Raw genomic sequence first — 17,224 nt, 5'->3', positions numbered from 1 at the left:
TATAATCTTAATATTTTTTGATGATTTTTTTCTTTAATGATTTATTCTTGATAAAAGCATTTTATTTTAATTATTTATAGTCATTTATAAATTTATTTAAATTATATATATTATATATTTATACATGTATTATACTATTACAAATGTGTATAAATAATTTTTCTATTTTTATTTATCAATACCGATATTTTGCAAATTTATCGTTTGACTTTTATGTAAAAATGTGGAATGTATTAAAATTTTATTAAATATAAATATATAAAATTATATACTGTATATGTACATAATGTTCATTTATCAAAATATATATTTATTAAATTTAAAAACTTCACAAATCAAATATAAGTGTTTTTAATAAAACAAAAGTTTAATAATCAAAAATATAGGTTATGTTTTATATGCTCGTAAATAAGAAAATCTAATTTTACGAGTAAAAAAATATAATTTAAGATAAAATTTTTTATCTTTATATTAATAACAATAAAAAACATGATTTTTGATTAATATAAAAAACATCATGTGGAATAGTATAAAAATAAATAATGATACTTATATGATTTCTATTACATATAAAAATGATACAATCAAAGTTCTTTTAACTAATCTTATTGAAATATGGACAGAAACATTAACAAAAAAAATTATTTTAGACAGATGTCAGGTAATTACTAAAGTATTATACAACAAAAAAAAATGTAAAAACAAAAACTTTACATTTTTATAATTAATTAAATTTAATTTTATATTTTATTTTAGAAATTAAATCCACTTTTAAATGTTGAAGCTATTGATTATAATGACATTGCATTAAACATTTTAAATAATATGTCAGAATATATTGTGGAAGCATCTATAGAACATATAAAATTACGCGCTCAAATAGATGGTGGTTCAATAAAATTTTCTGTAAATCTAGTAAAAGGCACAGCTCAAGATTTTTGGGAAATTATAACTAAACCTTTATATATATCATCAATGGAAATTATTCGTCAGCATAAATTTCTTTTAGATTTAATAAAAAAAAAGGATGAAGAAATTGCAGAATATAAAGCAGAAGGCGCTGAGTTAATAAGAAGTATATTATTTTTTTTTATATTAAGTATATTATATTACGTTGATTTAATATATATTTTAATATTTATACAGAAAATATTGAAACAAAAATTTTTACGGAGGAACAATTTGAAGTAGACATTCCTACACCAAATACTATTGATTATACAAACACATTCCAAAGAATGATGGATTTTTATAAACTGAATTTCTATAAATATAATACAACATTTAAAGAACTAACAAGGTATTCTTTAATTATTATTTATAATATTATATATAATAAATTCTTTATTAAAATGATTTTTTGTAATAAGTTACAATAATTACAAAAAAAATTTATAAAAAATTTTATAAATTTAAAGAACTTATCATTTTTTATAGCAATGATCATAATAAAATACAGCAAACAGAAATATTGAAACAGAATTTAACAAGTTCAATCCAGGATGATATTCCTAATGATAATAAAAATGTATCTAATATTGAGGATACTTGTATGAAAACAAATATAGGAACTACATTTTCAGAGAATAAAAAGAAAAGTAAAAATATAACTAAAAATAAAAAAGTAATTAATAAAATTGGAACTGCAAATTTGACATATAGACCTGTCAAAATATTAAAAAAAGGTTTGAATGATTCTATCTTGTGAAATATGATATCAAAGTATAAAAAATTAATTTAATATAATATATTCTATAATATTCAGAGGAAAGGGTAATTTTTGTAAAAATATATTATTTAAAGTATTTTTTTTTTTGATCTTATATTTATATCTATTTACATATCATACAAAATAAATTAATTTATTTTAAATTGATGATACATCGAGTAAGTATATTCTAAATTATCAATATAAGTAATGATATATTATGTATTTTATGATAAAATTAATGTTCTGATTATTCAGTATTCAAAATATTATTAAAGAAACAAGATTATATGAAAATAAAGTATTAACAAAAAATGATAAAAGAGAAATTGATATTAGATTGAAAAGCAGTTAAGATTGTCAAAATTTCAAAATATATATTCAAAATATATATGTATTCAATTATATATTCAAAATATATATGTATTAACATGATAAAAAAGATTTTGTATTACATGATAGATAATAAAAATGAAATTATGAATTGATAATAATAATAGTAATGTGGCAAAATAAGTTATAATTAAAAGGATATTAAAAAAAAATATGATAAAAGTGATAAAAGACTTTCGTCTGAATATTATCGATAATTTTGAACTCGAAAATTATTAGGAAAATACTTCTTTTTATTAGAACTTGAACATCTACCTGAAATGTTACCTAGACGAGGAAACAATAAAATAAAAAGAAAAAGATGTCGACAATGTACTGCTAATGGTTTACGAAAAGAAACTAATTATTTCTGTCCTGGCTGTAAAGATAATCCTGGTTTATGTTTAGGAAAATGTTTTAAAGAATATCATAAACTTATATGATATTTAATACTATGTATATGTCAATTTTTTAGATTTTATTCATTATTTTAACTTATTTTTGCATACATAATAATTTCTTTATTTAGTACATAAAAAAATTTACAATCTGGTTTTGGCTTTTTTAATATATGGATTGTTCATGATAATTGCTATTTAGTAATTTATAATATATATATTAATTAAAACATTATCAAATTAAAGTTAATTAATTCATATAGAATTTTAAGCCCTTTCCCTGGATATTACTCCAATTGTAAATGTATCAATAAATTTATTATATTCATTAATTGTATTATAAATAACAAAATTGTAAATTTTGAAATATGAAATTGTAATGATACATAAATATAATTATTTTATTTATATGAGATTTATAGAAAGAAAAGAAAAATATGTAATAGAAAAATATATAATATAAAAACATATATTAGTATAATTTATTTTTTACTTATGTTATTTATGTTTCATTGTATTTTGTTAAAAGTTTAAATAAAAAGATTTAGAAAGATTAAAGGCAAGACAATTAACAAAAAAAAACCGCTGGGCTCGTCCGGGATTTGAACCCGGGACCTCTCGCACCCTAAGCGAGAATCATACCCCTAGACCAACGAGCCATGTTATGTGATTTGTTTGTTAGTAGAGATATCTTCCTTAATGGCGGCTTCGCTGTTGATTCAAAGTATTATCACTCTTATTATTTAATGATAATTTCTCATCGTATAGTATCGTATATGCAAGATGGCGGAACAGAGCCAACAAGATTTTAATAGAAGTGCGTTGACAGTTCGATATGGACGGGTAATCAACATATACTTTTATTAATATATGTTTAAAATGTTATTTTAGTGAATTTTAAATTTTAATGCAAACAGATTATTGTAAACGTTTTCAAAAATCTAGGCTTGGTACACAGGACAACGGGCAGAAAAGATACCTGGAGGATTAGTGGGTGTTGTTGGCGATAATTGTACAAGTTTAGATCTGTCTTATAATGAACTAACCTCTATTACTGCTGTCAAATACTTCGAAAGTCTACAGGAACTGATACTCGATAATAATAAACTTCGGGATTTAAAGACATTACCTCGTATACTAAATTTGACCACTCTCAGTTTAAACAATAACAAGGTTTGTTTTACTTATTTTGTTAATTTTTTGCATTAAAAAGAATATTTTGATGAATTAAAATTATTATTGATAGAAGATATTGATATAGAATAGAAATTAATTATTTACCATATAATGCATTAAAAAATTAAAGTTTAAATGTTTTTCCAATAGTTTTTTAATTATGAAGATCTATTTTTTTGGTATGTATAATTATTTGACATTATATCAAACTACTTGTAAAACATATTTGTGCATATGATATTAATATAAATATTTATTATTTCTTTTTATGCTTTTTATTGAAACATAATTTTCGTTATATTTATTTTTAATTTGTTTTATGCAAATTTTATTTCAATATATTTACTTCAATAAATTTTAGTATAATATTTCGTTATCATTATCTCATAGGGAAATATGTATTTATCTCGTTTAAATGTCATAAAATATTTATTTATAGTAACTTAATATAATTATTTTGATACTAATTTGTGATGAATTCTATTTTAATTTGATTTACATTTCTTATTTTTGAAATGAACAATTATATTTAAAAATATATAAATAAGATAAAAATATCAATTAATTAATCAATCAATAATCTTTGTTAACGATTTATCTACTATCATATTACTTTTAAATCATTTCAAATAATGAATAGTTGAAAAACAGATTAAATAAATATGATACATTTATTATTGCATCATACTAAATATTTTTATTGGATTAAAAATAACTAATCGTTCATGTTTTCAACATATATTGTCAGCTTGTAATTTTTTAATAATTGCGAAACCGATAAATCGAAAGAGAAAAAATAAGAGTTAATTGTATTCGTTTTAATCGGGGAACTTCTAAAGGAATACTTTATGAGTTATTCATTTTCATTGAAATTCTAAACGTTTATGACTTTTGATATCTTATGTCATCAATGCAAATGGGTTCGATGACATTCTTGATGCCATTCACCTCGTACTGATCGTTACGATTGACGATATAACTGGGTTGCGGATTTGTATAATTTCATTAAGAATATTGCGTTTTAATAAAAAATTTTACTATTATTATTTTCGGTAAATTACGTAATCAATATTATTAATCAGTATTAATGTAATTAAATAACTTAAAATTTTTATTTTTTGATAATTATTTTTTATTTAAAAACTTTTTTAAAAATTTAATATTATTATTTTTTAAAAATTAAACAAATTAATATGAACTTAATTTTAAAAATTATTAAATAATAAAAATAAATAAAAATTATTATTATTATTAAATAATTGTATTATTTGGAATGATATGATTAATATAAGTAATATCATTTCATAAAATATAAAATTATAATTAATAAATAATTAAAAAATTCCAAAATAATGATCATTAAATAAAATTGAAATATGCCATATTACATATAGCATCCTTTATAAAATTTCATTTGTATACTTTATCATTATGTATCAATATTGTTGTATCATTTTGGTTTAATTATAAATTTACATTTATTATGTATATGAATGAATCATATTTTTATCACATAATTTGTTTAAATAAAAAATTGTTTAGATAACAGATATAGACAACGCATTGAAGAGAATACAGGAATGTTGTCCAAAAGTAATGTACGTGAGTTTACTGGGTAATCCAGGATGCCCCGATCAGTTAACGAATCCAACGTCAACCGATGACGAGGATTATAATCGTTATAGACTCTATGCTATATATGCATTACCTTCGACACTTCGGTTTTTGGATTCACGTCCAGTGACGATACAGGAACGAAAAGATGCTGAAAGACGAGGAAAATATTCGAGGACTATTAAAATGGTTCCAGATTTATCACAGAAATTCGTTTCAAATACATTAGAAGATTTTGATGATATATTCTTCAATATTCATTATACTCCTTTGCCAAGATCAATCCGCAATCCTCTTGATCATAAAGGTATAATTGTAATATTATAATTTCTTTAATATACCTTATTATTTTTTAGTGATATATAATATAATTGAATAATGATATTTATTTGAATAAGAATGAATATTCTTGTTTAGAAAAGAAACAAAATTAAAAATATTTCTTATATATTTTTTGAATTGATAATAGAAAATTGATTACAGAAAAAATAAATTTGATTTTATTAATAGTAAGAGAATTAAATCATTTTACTTATATTATTTATCAATCAATATTTTATGAAAACATTGATTGTAAAATCAAGTTGAAAAAGTATGTTCATATGAGTGTTAAACCATTTAATGAGAATTACTATTTAAAATAATTACACTATATTTAATTTTAAATATTAAATATAATATCCTTATTCAATTTCATTTTATCTATTGATTATTTAGTTTTGTTATCAAATAATTAAATTTAATCAAATTTATTTAACTAAATTATTAATTAAAATTATTTAATTAGAAATAATGATTGATTTATTGATTATCTGATTAGAAGTTTTATTAATTTTATAAATTAGAAGTATTTCAATTATTTTATGTTTCAGGAGCATTTGGAAAATGTAAATATCGATATTCTGGAAAGAATTCAGAAGGAAACCGGTTCATTTCTAATAATGATCTTTGAATATAAATCGAGTAAGTCAAGATATTTTTGTATATATGTTGCGATTTTGTTTTTTTTATAAATGAGAAAAAAAACAGCAATTAGATTCGTAGAACTGGCAATGAATGAAACGATGCACAAATCAAATTTTCTTGATATTTTTTTTTTCTCGTTTTTAACCAAAAATCTCATCTACGTGCCTGATTATTTGTTCAATATTTACCTAATAGATGTTAATTTTTTATACATATATACATCGAATAAAATATAATTCATTATGAGTAAACGTACAAAATTTTATTATCACGTACACTGATGAGTGACATAAATAAATGTCAAAGACTCTCCATTTTGTTCCGATCGATCCGAGCGCCACATTATCCTTCGAAGAAACGGTCTCAAGAGAAACAAAAAACGCGCGCGTGTTTTGAATTCCAAAACTCTGTTTTTTTCTTCCTGCTATCGTATTAGTTTTATTATCATAATTTAATGTTATTGGTCCTTAAACATACACAACATAATAGTCTCGCAACAATATTTTCCACGCGCAGTTCGATCCTCCTGACAAGCTACGAACAAACACAGCACATTCAATTCCAAACTCATTTTTTACGGACGTATTGGCAAATTTTTCTAACAATCGTTTCTTTGACACGCGTTTACGAGAAAAACTTACGTCGAAGGCAGTTTAAAATAGTATCGATTGTTAACCCTGTATTTAGGAAGAACCTTACGGATAAGTATACACGATCCATGTGTTACGTTATGTTTTCCTATATGCGATAATACCGAAAACTCGGTGTTGTAATATAATTAATTAATTAAGTACGATTACATCAGCCTTTCGATTCGTCCCGGATGTAATTAGTATTCAAATACTAATATTATTTTTAAAAGGAAGTTTCGCGGATCAGTGTTTTGCATATATTTCACAATTATCATAACGTTTCGTATATGCTTTTATCTTGAAACACTGATATTTTTTTACTTTTTACTTTTTTTTTTCTTTTTTTCTTTTTTTTTTTTTTTTTTTTTTTTGTTAAGAATTCCTTCCGTTGATAATGATCCAAAGTCCCATGGCCTATCTTATATTGTATAATCTTACTGTGAATGTATAAATATAATATTTATATGAATATATTTAATAGGAATCGGTCATATTTAATTGCTTAAATACACCGTTCCATCGGTCTGTGGCAACTCAGCGCGAGAAATCGAGTATTGTACACACTAGAAGCATCTTTCTCTCCAAGAAAGGAAAGTGTCCACAATGCAAGCCACGTTCCAAACGCCGGAACCTTTTGTCCTTGGATTAATATAAAGTAAAATTTACTTCGTAAAATATAGTATATAATGTATACATACATATATATATATCGTTTTATGTTTTTTCTTTTCTTTCACTGGAAGGATTTTAATAACAATATCTTATTGCTGCGATCGACGAACGTTTCCCAAAAAATGTGTACGTTTGGAACGAGGCGGTGTCTATTAAAATTATAATAATACGATTGGCCACGAAGAATTTTCATGCATGATGTTCAATAGTCATCTCGCCTTGATGATTGGACGGATGTCCGTTTTAAAAATTTTTCTTTCTTTATCATTTAAAAATTGTATAATCAACGAGAAGAATCAGACGACTTTTTACGGTATATTGCACGAATTTTGCGTGTCCATATTGATGTTCCATTGATCATCTGGCTAGGATTTTCTTTGCTCTGTAATAATATATATAATATATATATATATATAACGATGAAAGAAAAGGAAATTAATGAAGGAAAAACAAAAGAAAACGAGAAAATATAACCAAAAAAAGAAACTAAAAAGAAATTCACTTGAAAAAAAATCATATATAGTACGATTTTTCATACAGCAGAAAAAGAAAAAAAAAAAAGAAATTGCAAACAAAATACCTACAAAGTAAACTTATCTCGGAAGCAAACGGAAGCTACAGATTAAAAATTCTAATTATATCGGCTATGATCATTTACAAAGTAAACTGGACCTGGTAAATAAGGTAAATACTAATTTTCACGACCAAGATTTGATTTCTTGGTTACTTTTCTAGAGGTTAATATCTCACAACGACCACTTTCTATTACATTCTTGAGAATTTAGAGTCTAAATGATAGACTGTGCCCTGTGGAGATGGACAATGTGTTTACATCGGCCCCAAAGGCACTGATATTTTTTTTTTTTTTTTTTTTTTTCGAAAGTTGCATTTCGAAATTATTCGACGAATGTGGTCCGTTTATATTGACACATAATACGTATTTGCGTTTTAAGTTAAACTAGGCCGAAGCGTAACGAGCTCCGTTGAGATGGAACTAACAAGGTCCACACTGTGAACACTCGACTGTGTCACAAGTTAAGTACAAAAGAAATCACTGAGACGATGCTTAATGATTAGGTGCTGCTATTTTTCCCATGATTATGCAAATTTGGCCTCAAAGTCACGGCACCCTCCACCCAGAAATTAGGCCTCTCAAGCATGCTTTGCCAAAGGGATAATTCTCGACCGGTTGCGTCCATCCAATCTACTGGTTTTCCATAGTGTTTTCCTGCAAAAATTATAATTAATCATAAAAATCACGTAATCCATTTGTTTAATAATTTAAACTGGACAATTTTTTATATTCTGTGTTATATATAGTAAGTACAAAGTAAAATATTATTTTGACTTAAAAAAAATTTGATATTATTTTTTAACAAGTTGGATCACAGATTTTATTATTTTAATTATTTTAAATATTGTTTTTAGGAGTTTGAATTTTTGTATTTGTTAGTTACAAATATACAAATTTTCACTATTTTAAACAAAATGTTAAATGCTACTTAGAAAGATGAAAAATATAATAAATTATATAAATAATTTACATACCTGTGCCAAGATTAAATCGAACACCTCCTAAAAATTCGTTGCTGGCGATACGATCGTGATCCCAGACTGTTAATTCCAGTCCACGTTCTGCTAATTCTTGAAGACTCACATCTTTATAAATGAAAGTATGACCCCATACTGGTGAACCACCAGATCTGCGAACTACTCCAGTCTTTTGTTTTCCTGAACGACCTTTGTCAGGTAATAAATAACTAAAAATAATACAAATTTGATTTGTAAAAACCTATCTTTTTTCTTATTTCAATTATGATTAGATAATAATAAATAATAAAGATATGGTAAACTGAGTATCTTGTTGACCATAAAGAATCATTTATATCAGAAATAAAATAGCAGATCACAAAAGTGCAAATTTATTCAAAATCAAATTACAGAGAATTAATAATTTCTAGAAGAAAGAAAAAAGATTTAAAAATTTATGATTTTTTAATGTCTCTCCTTATTTGTTAACAATAGGAAGAAAACAATACAAGTGTTAATAAATGATACCTTTTACAGAATGGATCACACGTTCCTGAATTCTTCGCCCTGGTTTGCAAATTTCTAGCTTCCTTTACGAGCACGTGTAACGCGCCACGGCTCATATTCTTCTTAGACTTGGAGGTACCACGTTCTGATCCTGCTTCTCGATCACGTTCCTGTTGCGTAGGATCCGGTGGCACGAACTTCAAACCGACGATCACCTCGCCTTTGTATGCAACAGGGTCATCGAACGGTTCTGTCTAAAATTTATAATCACGGTTAATCGTTAATTTCAAAAATTGGCAAAAAATATTTTAAAATTATATAGAGTAATTTTCGTACAAGATATTATAATTTTAATACATTTTAGAAATGAAAAGAAAATTATCTATATTTTAATTTTTTTTTACAGAATGTCTAGAAATTTAAGGGATGATTTTTCAAATCAAAATATGAAGAAATATGAATCAGGAATAAAATTAAAGAATTATATTTTTTGGATACCAAACTAGTTGTATGATAATATTATTTTATATATCATCATAATAATTAAACGAGCAATTTAAACAAATTTTTTAAATAATTTTAAATATATTTATGTATATGTTACTCACTTGATAAGAACTGATTTAATAAATATGCATTTTTGTTACTTTTCAAGAACAGAATAATTATAAAAAAGTGAATATACATATTTTAATATTAATTATTTGATAAAAAAAAGGTTATACATGATGTAAAATGGTAAAAAACAAGAGGTTTCTATTAAAAATTTTAATTCTTGTGCATGCAGAATACATTGCAAAAAGTAATGCAATCAGATGTGGTCTAATCGCAATATAATATTGTGTATCTTCTATAAAATTAGTCTCTTCGTTCATGCTGTTTTTTGAACTTGAATTTTTCTTCGATAATGTAACAAGTCGTGCAATATTGCTTTCCTATTGCAAAGTGTGTCAATTAATTTCATCAAGATAAATAAAAACAAATAAAAGAAGGCTTCTAATTACGTACTGGGTAATAATCAAGACCTATAACGAAGACTTACTTTCTCCGGCCCATTCTCATCGCGTTTTTATATCTAGAACGATCTTTTACCATTGAATAATAACTGGAAGAGATAAAAAGACATTCAAAATTCAGTTGGTTGAAATAATAGTGAAATTAGAACATTACAATGACTTTTAACTTAAGAGAAATTAGTCGAGAATAATTTTAATCCTCAAATGATTAATTATGGATCATGTGTAATAATTGCAATGTTAACAATATTTTTAAGAAGAGAGAATATTTATAGAATAGTAGTAAAATTTTGTAATAACTTTGCAATAAGAGGAAGGCAGATTTAAAAATTTAAAAATTTGTCCAAAATTGAAACAAAGATATCAATTGAATATAACTAGTAATTATTGTGAAAACATATATTTTTTGAATTAATATTAAAACAATTTTTTCTCTTACTTCACCTCTTACAAGATTCTTAATTATTCTCTAATGAGATTATCCAGGTTTATTTGAAGATTAATTTCCATTACATGATTAAAAATTATAGTAACAGTTTGAAACAAGAAAACTGATTAAAAAGGAAACTGAAGTTAATCTAAATTAATGATCCATTTAAAAAGAATTATATTTTTATGCCTCTTATCTTTTGTATCTCTTCCATTAATAATAAACATACAATGACTCATAGATATTATATTTTAAAAGATATGCCCATCTCTTACTTCTACTTGAACTTACAAATAAATATAGATATTTCTATGTGTAATATTATTTTCATTCATATTAGAAAAATAGTAAAAAAAGAAAAAAAATATGAATAGATGTACGAGTCACTGTATATCTTATTCTTTATTTATAAAAAAATATAGAACGATGAACAAACTATTTCATAAACTTACTCGTTCTTGAAGAGGATACCATTTGGGCGTAGGATCATCGAAGATTTTGTTCTCCAAGGGCATTCGAACTTCGCCGAGGAAATCGTTGCGTCCAAACATGTCTGAATGCCAAACAGTCAGCCATAATGTTCTTGTCTCTAGGCCGCTCAGACTCATATGGAACTGAAATATGGTTGCGTACCGTCCAAGCTCTAACTCTCATGCAGGAAACAATGGAGGGGCAAGCAAGAATTTGTTTGTGCTCCAGATTTGAAAGAAAATGAAACTTTATCAATCTTACCTTCAATGTCTCGTTAAATTCAGGATTCAGCGTGTGCTTCTTCACTTTCGTCTTTCGTTTCCCGCTCTTTGATTTGTCAGGTAATAAATACACTTTCACGTATCTGAAGGAATGGTTTGCGGTTAATTTATTGAAAAGAGAATTGTTGATTTTCTTTATGCATTAACTGTATATTGGAGGTATATTGGATAATTCACACGTGTGTGAATTGTTATATTTTTATATATTTCAATAGTAATTCCTTTGTGTATTCATCTGATTGTTTTTGTTTGATTAAAATTTTTATTAATTAAAAATGAGAGATCTTTCCTTTAATCAGAAGCCAGGTATATAACGGATTAAAAATATTGATCTCGTTATACAGTTGTTGCAATCTTAATCCTCATCAAGGGAACATCAACAAAATTGAAGAAATTTTCAACTTTTACAAGTTTTTTTTTTTTTTAAATTTCATTCTATCACGTTATAGTAATAAATTAAAATAATTCTACTTTTACATCCGTAAGAAAGAAATGTACTAACGTGTTGAAAGCTCCTACAAATTGGCAATAACTATTCGCAAGCAAGATAACAATTAGTAAATTGGAAAGAACATATAAATATAATGTCAATATAATCAACTTTTCTGAAACAAACACAAAAGTTGGCGTGTACGAAAAATGGGACTTTACTTATTAAAATACATTATTTAAAACGAATAAAACAGAATGAATAGAACTTCACATCTCTGTCTCGCTTCATCCAACGTAAACCGCTTATCATTCAACAAACAAGCCTCAGATCACATTTTTGTCACACCAACTTTTGTCTTTACTTTTTGCCTCTAGAATTCACTCTTCAAAGATCATTTATAAATATGATTAACATCTGACGCATCTTAATACTCTTAATACGCGATGAATGATGGAATAATTTTCAAATCCAGAAATAACTAGAAACAAAAACAAATTACATAATATTTAATATTCCACCTTAAGTAACTAAACATTTAAATAATTTGCAACTCTTAATTTCTCATAATTTAAAAATTTCTCGTCTCAAAGAGATATAGCAATCCGATAGATCATTATATACCAGTGAGTCATGCGTTACTTACGGATCTGAACGTTTGCGTTTCACGTCAACGGGTGCTAGATTTTTGCACTTCGTTACGTGCACCTCGAACGTTAGATGTTTATAATCGTATTGCAACGCGAATTCGACTTCTCCTGTGACGACCACCGAGCGACAGCACCGCCCCTCCCCAGCACCGCTATAAACCGACGCCATTGAATCTGAACGTGCCTGGAAAAAAAATCCAATATTACACGCACGAACTTATCGAATACAACGATACTGCAATATTTTAAGATAACAAATTCTCCATTTACTTACTCCAAGACTGGACAAGGATGCGCGCGTGGCAAGGTGTCCAGAATGCAACCCGGAATCCATGTCATCCACGTCGATCACCGTGTGGCTAGAGCCTGCTCGCGATCCAGCGCCGATGATCGGAGTGCTGCACGCCTCCGACAAGCTGCTCCCGTCATCTACAAGAAAAGTCGTTCGAGATCAATGAGGAGAGAAACGAAATCGAATACGATCGTTCGAAACTACTATTTGGAAAAACAATATAACAAATTTATTTGCTTCGATTAACTTGTTCTTCCATCCTCGGACGAGTCGTTCCTCTCCTTGGGGAACAGCTCCTCCATCGACCAACTCCTCACGCTTTTCCAGAATATCTCCTCGTCCATCGTTTCAGGAATCGTCACGGAGGAACTGGCCCCATCGTGGCTCGACGATCCTCCACAATTATTCCCCTCCTCGTTCCTGGTCAACGAGTCCTCCTCCATCTCCATCCTCGCGCCCTTTTCGTTCTCCTCGTCGATCGGGTAACAGGGCAGGGCGAAACAATGGAGGAACAGATTGGGATTGATCCACCTCCGATTGGACGCGTTGAACGCGGTGTAACCGCCGCTCTTCATTCTCCGCTCGTTCGATGGAAATGCCTGTTTAATTAGGTGAATCCTTTGGAATCGAAATTAGATTGACGTATCAGAAGTTTCTCTCGAAACTAGCACTTGGCTTGTCGGTTTACGAAAATTTGCTCGAGAATCGAACACTCGTCGAGTTCTTTTGAAGGCATTGTTTAATCTTCTTTCTTCGGTTCTTGGAGAATTGTAAGGAGAAACTTGAATTTAACTTGGAGAATTGCTTGGATTTATCCCTCCGCAGAAACGTTCGCGATACTGACGAGTTCGTTTCGTAGTCGTTTCTGATAATGCGAGCGAGGGAGAACGATAAAACTGATTTTTGCTTCCTGTCTTCCGGCTCGAATGCGCACGAGCTTTCACGTTCAAGGTTTCAGTTCCGTGATAAGGCGCAACAATTGAATCGTGCCTCAAATTCAAACGATCCTATATTTTCCCATATATTGTATAAATATCAAGCGAAAATGGAATATATTATTATATTTGTCTAGGATTTGTCTTGGAATCATTATTTAATTGATCAGATTTGTTACTTTTGAAATTGCTTTTGCAGTATTTAATTATTTTATTGTTTTTACGATGGTTGATGGCTCTCTCTTTGAATTGAAAATGTAAAATACAAGTTGATAAAATTTTACATTTATCTTAGATTTATAGAAATTTGTATTATCGTGTTGTGGTGATTTAGATGCAATTTCTACGAGCAACTGTGTGGGAGAAATGTGTGCCAAGGTGAATGCTTGTAGCGAGAAAAAGAAAAAAAACCTTTCGTAAAAACCTCGTGCTTTGGAATTTTAGTATCGAAATATTATTATTTTTCAATACGTGTAATTAATCACGCACAAGTTTTGCTACGATTCGAAAAATTTCTTTTTTTCAAATCCTTCCACGAATTTTAATCATCGATTGTTAAGCGTTAATGAAGCTTGAGGCTATTACGTTCTTGTCACACTTTCTTTACTTTGGCGGCTAGCAATTTGAATTAATTGCAACAAAGTATTTCGCTTAGTTGAAATTGCGCTTATCAATCCCATCGCGAGAATACGTGCTCGAATTAATATGAAAAAACATTATTTTCCTGTTTTTATTACATTGTGTTTTAACAGAAAGAGGTACGATCTTTCTAAAATTTCTACCAAATTGATGGAATAAAATGTATTCGTTCAATTTTAATACCTTAAAAATTCCTTAATGATTTCAGAATTGTGTATAAATGAATAGATAGTGTAAATCGAGATATACTCGTACAACGTGATAATTAAAAGATTAAAAATTTTTCTTAATCTTTTTTCTATTTAGATTTTTATATAGAATTAACAAATAAATAACGATTAATAATTGGATAATTTAATATTATCATTTATATATCGATAATATTTCGTTACAACTTTCATTTATTATAAAGTTAAATTGAAATGAAATTTCAAATAATCCGCCGAAAACACGTGACTTCCGTTCAACGCCATCTGTCATAATTCTTTCCAAAAAACTGTTTTATATGACATCTATCGGCAATTAAAATCCATCCGTTGTGAATTGATATAATTAATAAGCAAAGTTGTGCGAAAATTAATCGCGAGTCGATTAAAAAAAAAAAGAGAATAAAATATTCTTCGTATATGAACGAACGCTGTTTGTCAGTCATATTTATCGGACTACTCTATCGAAGCGTGACTCTTGAATTGGGCAGAAGATAATAATCGCGAAAAGAATGTATTTTTTTTTTTTTCCAAGTGAAAACATGCTCGCTATTTCACGAAAATAAAACGTAACGTAATTATGTTGGAAAATTAATTACAGTTTGATTAAAATTTATTAATCCAATTAATCCTTGTATAAACTATGTATGTATAACCTAATCAATTTTGATATATTTAATGTAATCACACATCGAATCGCAATATATAATTTGTAATTTTTCATTCAATTAATGAACTGTCACAAATTTTGATTTTAATTAATTCAATTTTGTTCCTTTGATCCTAACAATGATTAATTAATTTTAAAATTTTTAAAATTATTCCACGAGATTGGAATAAAATTAAATTATAATAATAGATGCTTTAAGAGAATTAATGTTCGGAATAATTATTGAAATTGAAAGAATCGTTTCAGCGTTGTACTCTTTTATGAATAATTATGAGAGGCAGTGAAGTCGAACAATTTTTTTTTTACTTTTTTTTTTTTTTTTTGCAAGTAACAGTACTTTTCACCGAATAGAAACATGGGAATCTCACGGAGGAAGAGGATATTATTATGGAACTCGAAGGTTGAATTAATTTTCACAATAGTTGCATCTAAAAGTCGTATGATTAAAAATCGTAATTTGTTTACACGCGATAGAATGATTTAAGAATGTTTTCTGAATGTTTATCGTGGTTGAAATATTGTTACTATCGAATACCACCGAGTTGAAAGTTGTTAACATTGAATATCAAGACGTGAATATCGAATACCCAATATTCAGGGATTGTTGATATCGAATGTTACCTGAATTCCATTTAGAATTATAAATTAATATATATATATATCACATTTTTATATTTAATATTATATTAATTATTAATTTATTTGCATGCAAGTTATCAAAAGTGATTAAGTTTATTACGTAAATTTAATAACGAAGCATGTGGAAAATTGTATGTTCGAACAGCATTGAAAAGATGCAAAAACAATGATTAATCAGAAAATCTACGATATCGTAATAATTTTATGTTTAATTTAAAAAAAAAATGGAATGACATGATTTGAAGTCATTAAATTATTAAATTTTGCAATATATTAATTACAATTATCCAGCAAATTTTATTTTCTTTAAAAAAAAAAATAAGTAAAAGAAATCTATCTACAAATTTTTCGACAATTACATTACCTCTTCTTAAAATTCAAATTACACTTTAGTAAATTTAATCGAATCAGTTCGTGCCACAAATTGATCAATCAATTTTTTTTTTTCTGTTACATATTAAAAAATATTCCATATCGAAAAATCAATCAAAGCAAAGTAGTGCGGTGTTAATTTAGATGTAGCGTGGAATAGAAAAGTCTGATCGTCGTGTGCACATTAGAATCAAGAAGAAAGAAAAAAGCGGTGGAAAAATTGGAGTGTTCGAGTCGCTCGTCAAGCCGAGTACCGTTTTCTCGATCACGCAAAAAGGTGACACGCATTTCGAAATGTCGGTACCGGTATACCAGCTGTGTCTATCGACTTTCCAACTAACATCATTAAAAAACGGGATGTCTAGTTCTGTATGGTTGGTGATAAATTATGACCTGGACCCGTTTATTGATCGTTGCCACTTTTCATTTTCATCATTATCGCTTGAATTTTTGTTTTTGAAATCAATTTTTACTTTTTTTCATGTTTTCACAGTACACGATCGAGTTATTTTACGATTTATTTTACGACGAGGATTTTTGACCATTTATAGTATCGTATAATACGAAGGTGTTATGCAAATTTTCCTTGGTTTTCTAATTTGTATATATATTTAATGA

The 17,224-nt window shown here is 27.0% G+C and overlaps 3 protein-coding genes, 1 long non-coding RNA gene and 1 other non-coding gene across 14 annotated transcripts in view; 3 read left to right on the top strand and 2 right to left on the bottom strand.

Moving 5' to 3' along the window:
• The first annotated feature begins 28 nt into the window (after positions 1–28).
• LOC100864702 (uncharacterized) lies at positions 29–2,948 on the top strand. Its single transcript, XM_031920605.2, has 5 exons — positions 29–661; positions 757–1,075; positions 1,147–1,300; positions 1,438–1,685; positions 2,342–2,948. Exons 1-5 carry the CDS (start codon positions 518–520, stop codon positions 2,521–2,523), a joined length of 1,047 nt encoding a protein of 348 aa, XP_031776465.1. The 5' UTR covers positions 29–517; the 3' UTR covers positions 2,524–2,948.
• A 117-nt stretch (positions 2,949–3,065) lies between these two features.
• TRNAP-AGG (transfer RNA proline (anticodon AGG)) lies at positions 3,066–3,137 on the bottom strand. The gene has a single exon. It is a non-coding gene; the product is annotated as a tRNA-Pro (tRNA).
• LOC100867310 (leucine-rich melanocyte differentiation-associated protein) lies at positions 3,066–8,103 on the top strand. 3 transcript variants are annotated; one of them, XR_015293761.1, is made up of 6 exons: positions 3,075–3,321; positions 3,424–3,651; positions 5,197–5,575; positions 6,141–6,231; positions 7,348–7,521; positions 7,610–8,103. XR_015293761.1 is itself a non-coding variant. In XM_086913517.1 (5 exons), the coding sequence occupies exons 1-4, from the start codon at positions 3,262–3,264 to the stop codon at positions 6,218–6,220; spliced, it is 747 nt and encodes a 248-aa protein (XP_086769643.1). In that variant the 5' UTR covers positions 3,075–3,261; the 3' UTR covers positions 6,221–6,231; positions 7,348–8,103. The 3 variants fall into 3 exon arrangements, 2 of the variants coding, with proteins under 2 accessions (XP_012350635.1, XP_086769643.1); XM_086913517.1 differs by having other exon boundaries at positions 7,348–8,103; XM_012495181.2 differs by lacking the exons at positions 7,348–7,521; positions 7,610–8,103 and having other exon boundaries at positions 3,066–3,321; positions 6,141–6,485.
• Positions 6,475–17,224, bottom strand: part of LOC100866959 (uncharacterized) — a 53,355-nt gene continuing 42,605 nt past the window's right edge. For 7 of the 8 annotated variants that reach the window (XM_086913403.1, XM_086913427.1, XM_086913446.1 and 4 more), the window contains 7 exons: positions 13,128–13,282; positions 12,850–13,037; positions 11,754–11,856; positions 11,474–11,635; positions 9,597–9,829; positions 9,087–9,298; positions 6,475–8,766 (listed from right to left, as the gene is read on the bottom strand). In XM_086913403.1, coding sequence (XP_086769529.1) covers positions 8,612–8,766; positions 9,087–9,298; positions 9,597–9,829; positions 11,474–11,635; positions 11,754–11,856; positions 12,850–13,037; positions 13,128–13,282 — 1,208 coding nt within the window. In that variant the 3' untranslated portion in view covers positions 6,475–8,611. The remainder of the gene's footprint in view (positions 8,767–9,086; positions 9,299–9,596; positions 9,830–11,473; positions 11,636–11,753; positions 11,857–12,849; positions 13,038–13,127; positions 13,283–17,224) is intronic. The other variant, XM_086913440.1, reaches the window with a different exon arrangement.
• LOC147658606 (uncharacterized) lies at positions 9,145–10,140 on the top strand. Its single transcript, XR_015293778.1, has 3 exons — positions 9,145–9,287; positions 9,606–9,847; positions 9,982–10,140. It is a non-coding gene; the product is annotated as an uncharacterized LOC147658606 (long non-coding RNA).

Source organism: Apis florea, unplaced genomic scaffold, assembly GCF_048593485.1.
Source record: "Apis florea isolate Af1SG1 unplaced genomic scaffold, ASM4859348v1 contig_1914_pilon, whole genome shotgun sequence".
NCBI lineage: Eukaryota > Metazoa > Arthropoda > Insecta > Hymenoptera > Apidae > Apis > Apis florea.
This window is presented reverse-complemented; position numbering and strand designations above follow the sequence as displayed.

Bases quoted from the DNA above. Each gene is read 5' to 3' on its own strand.
- LOC100867310 (XM_086913517.1), top strand. From the start codon at position 3,262: ATGGCGGAACAGAGCCAACAAGATTTTAATAGAAGTGCGTTGACAGTT. The intron at 3,322-3,423 runs GTAATCAACATA...TCAAAAATCTAG, and splicing joins TGACAGTTCGATATGGACGG to GCTTGGTACACAGGACAACG. The intron at 3,652-5,196 runs GTTTGTTTTACT...AAAATTGTTTAG, and splicing joins TCAGTTTAAACAATAACAAG to ATAACAGATATAGACAACGC.
- LOC100864702 (XM_031920605.2), top strand. From the start codon at position 518: ATGTGGAATAGTATAAAAATAAATAATGATACTTATATGATTTCTATT. The intron at 1,301-1,437 runs GTATTCTTTAAT...CATTTTTTATAG, and splicing joins ACATTTAAAGAACTAACAAG to CAATGATCATAATAAAATAC. The intron at 1,686-2,341 runs GTTTGAATGATT...TCTTTTTATTAG, and splicing joins TGTCAAAATATTAAAAAAAG to AACTTGAACATCTACCTGAA.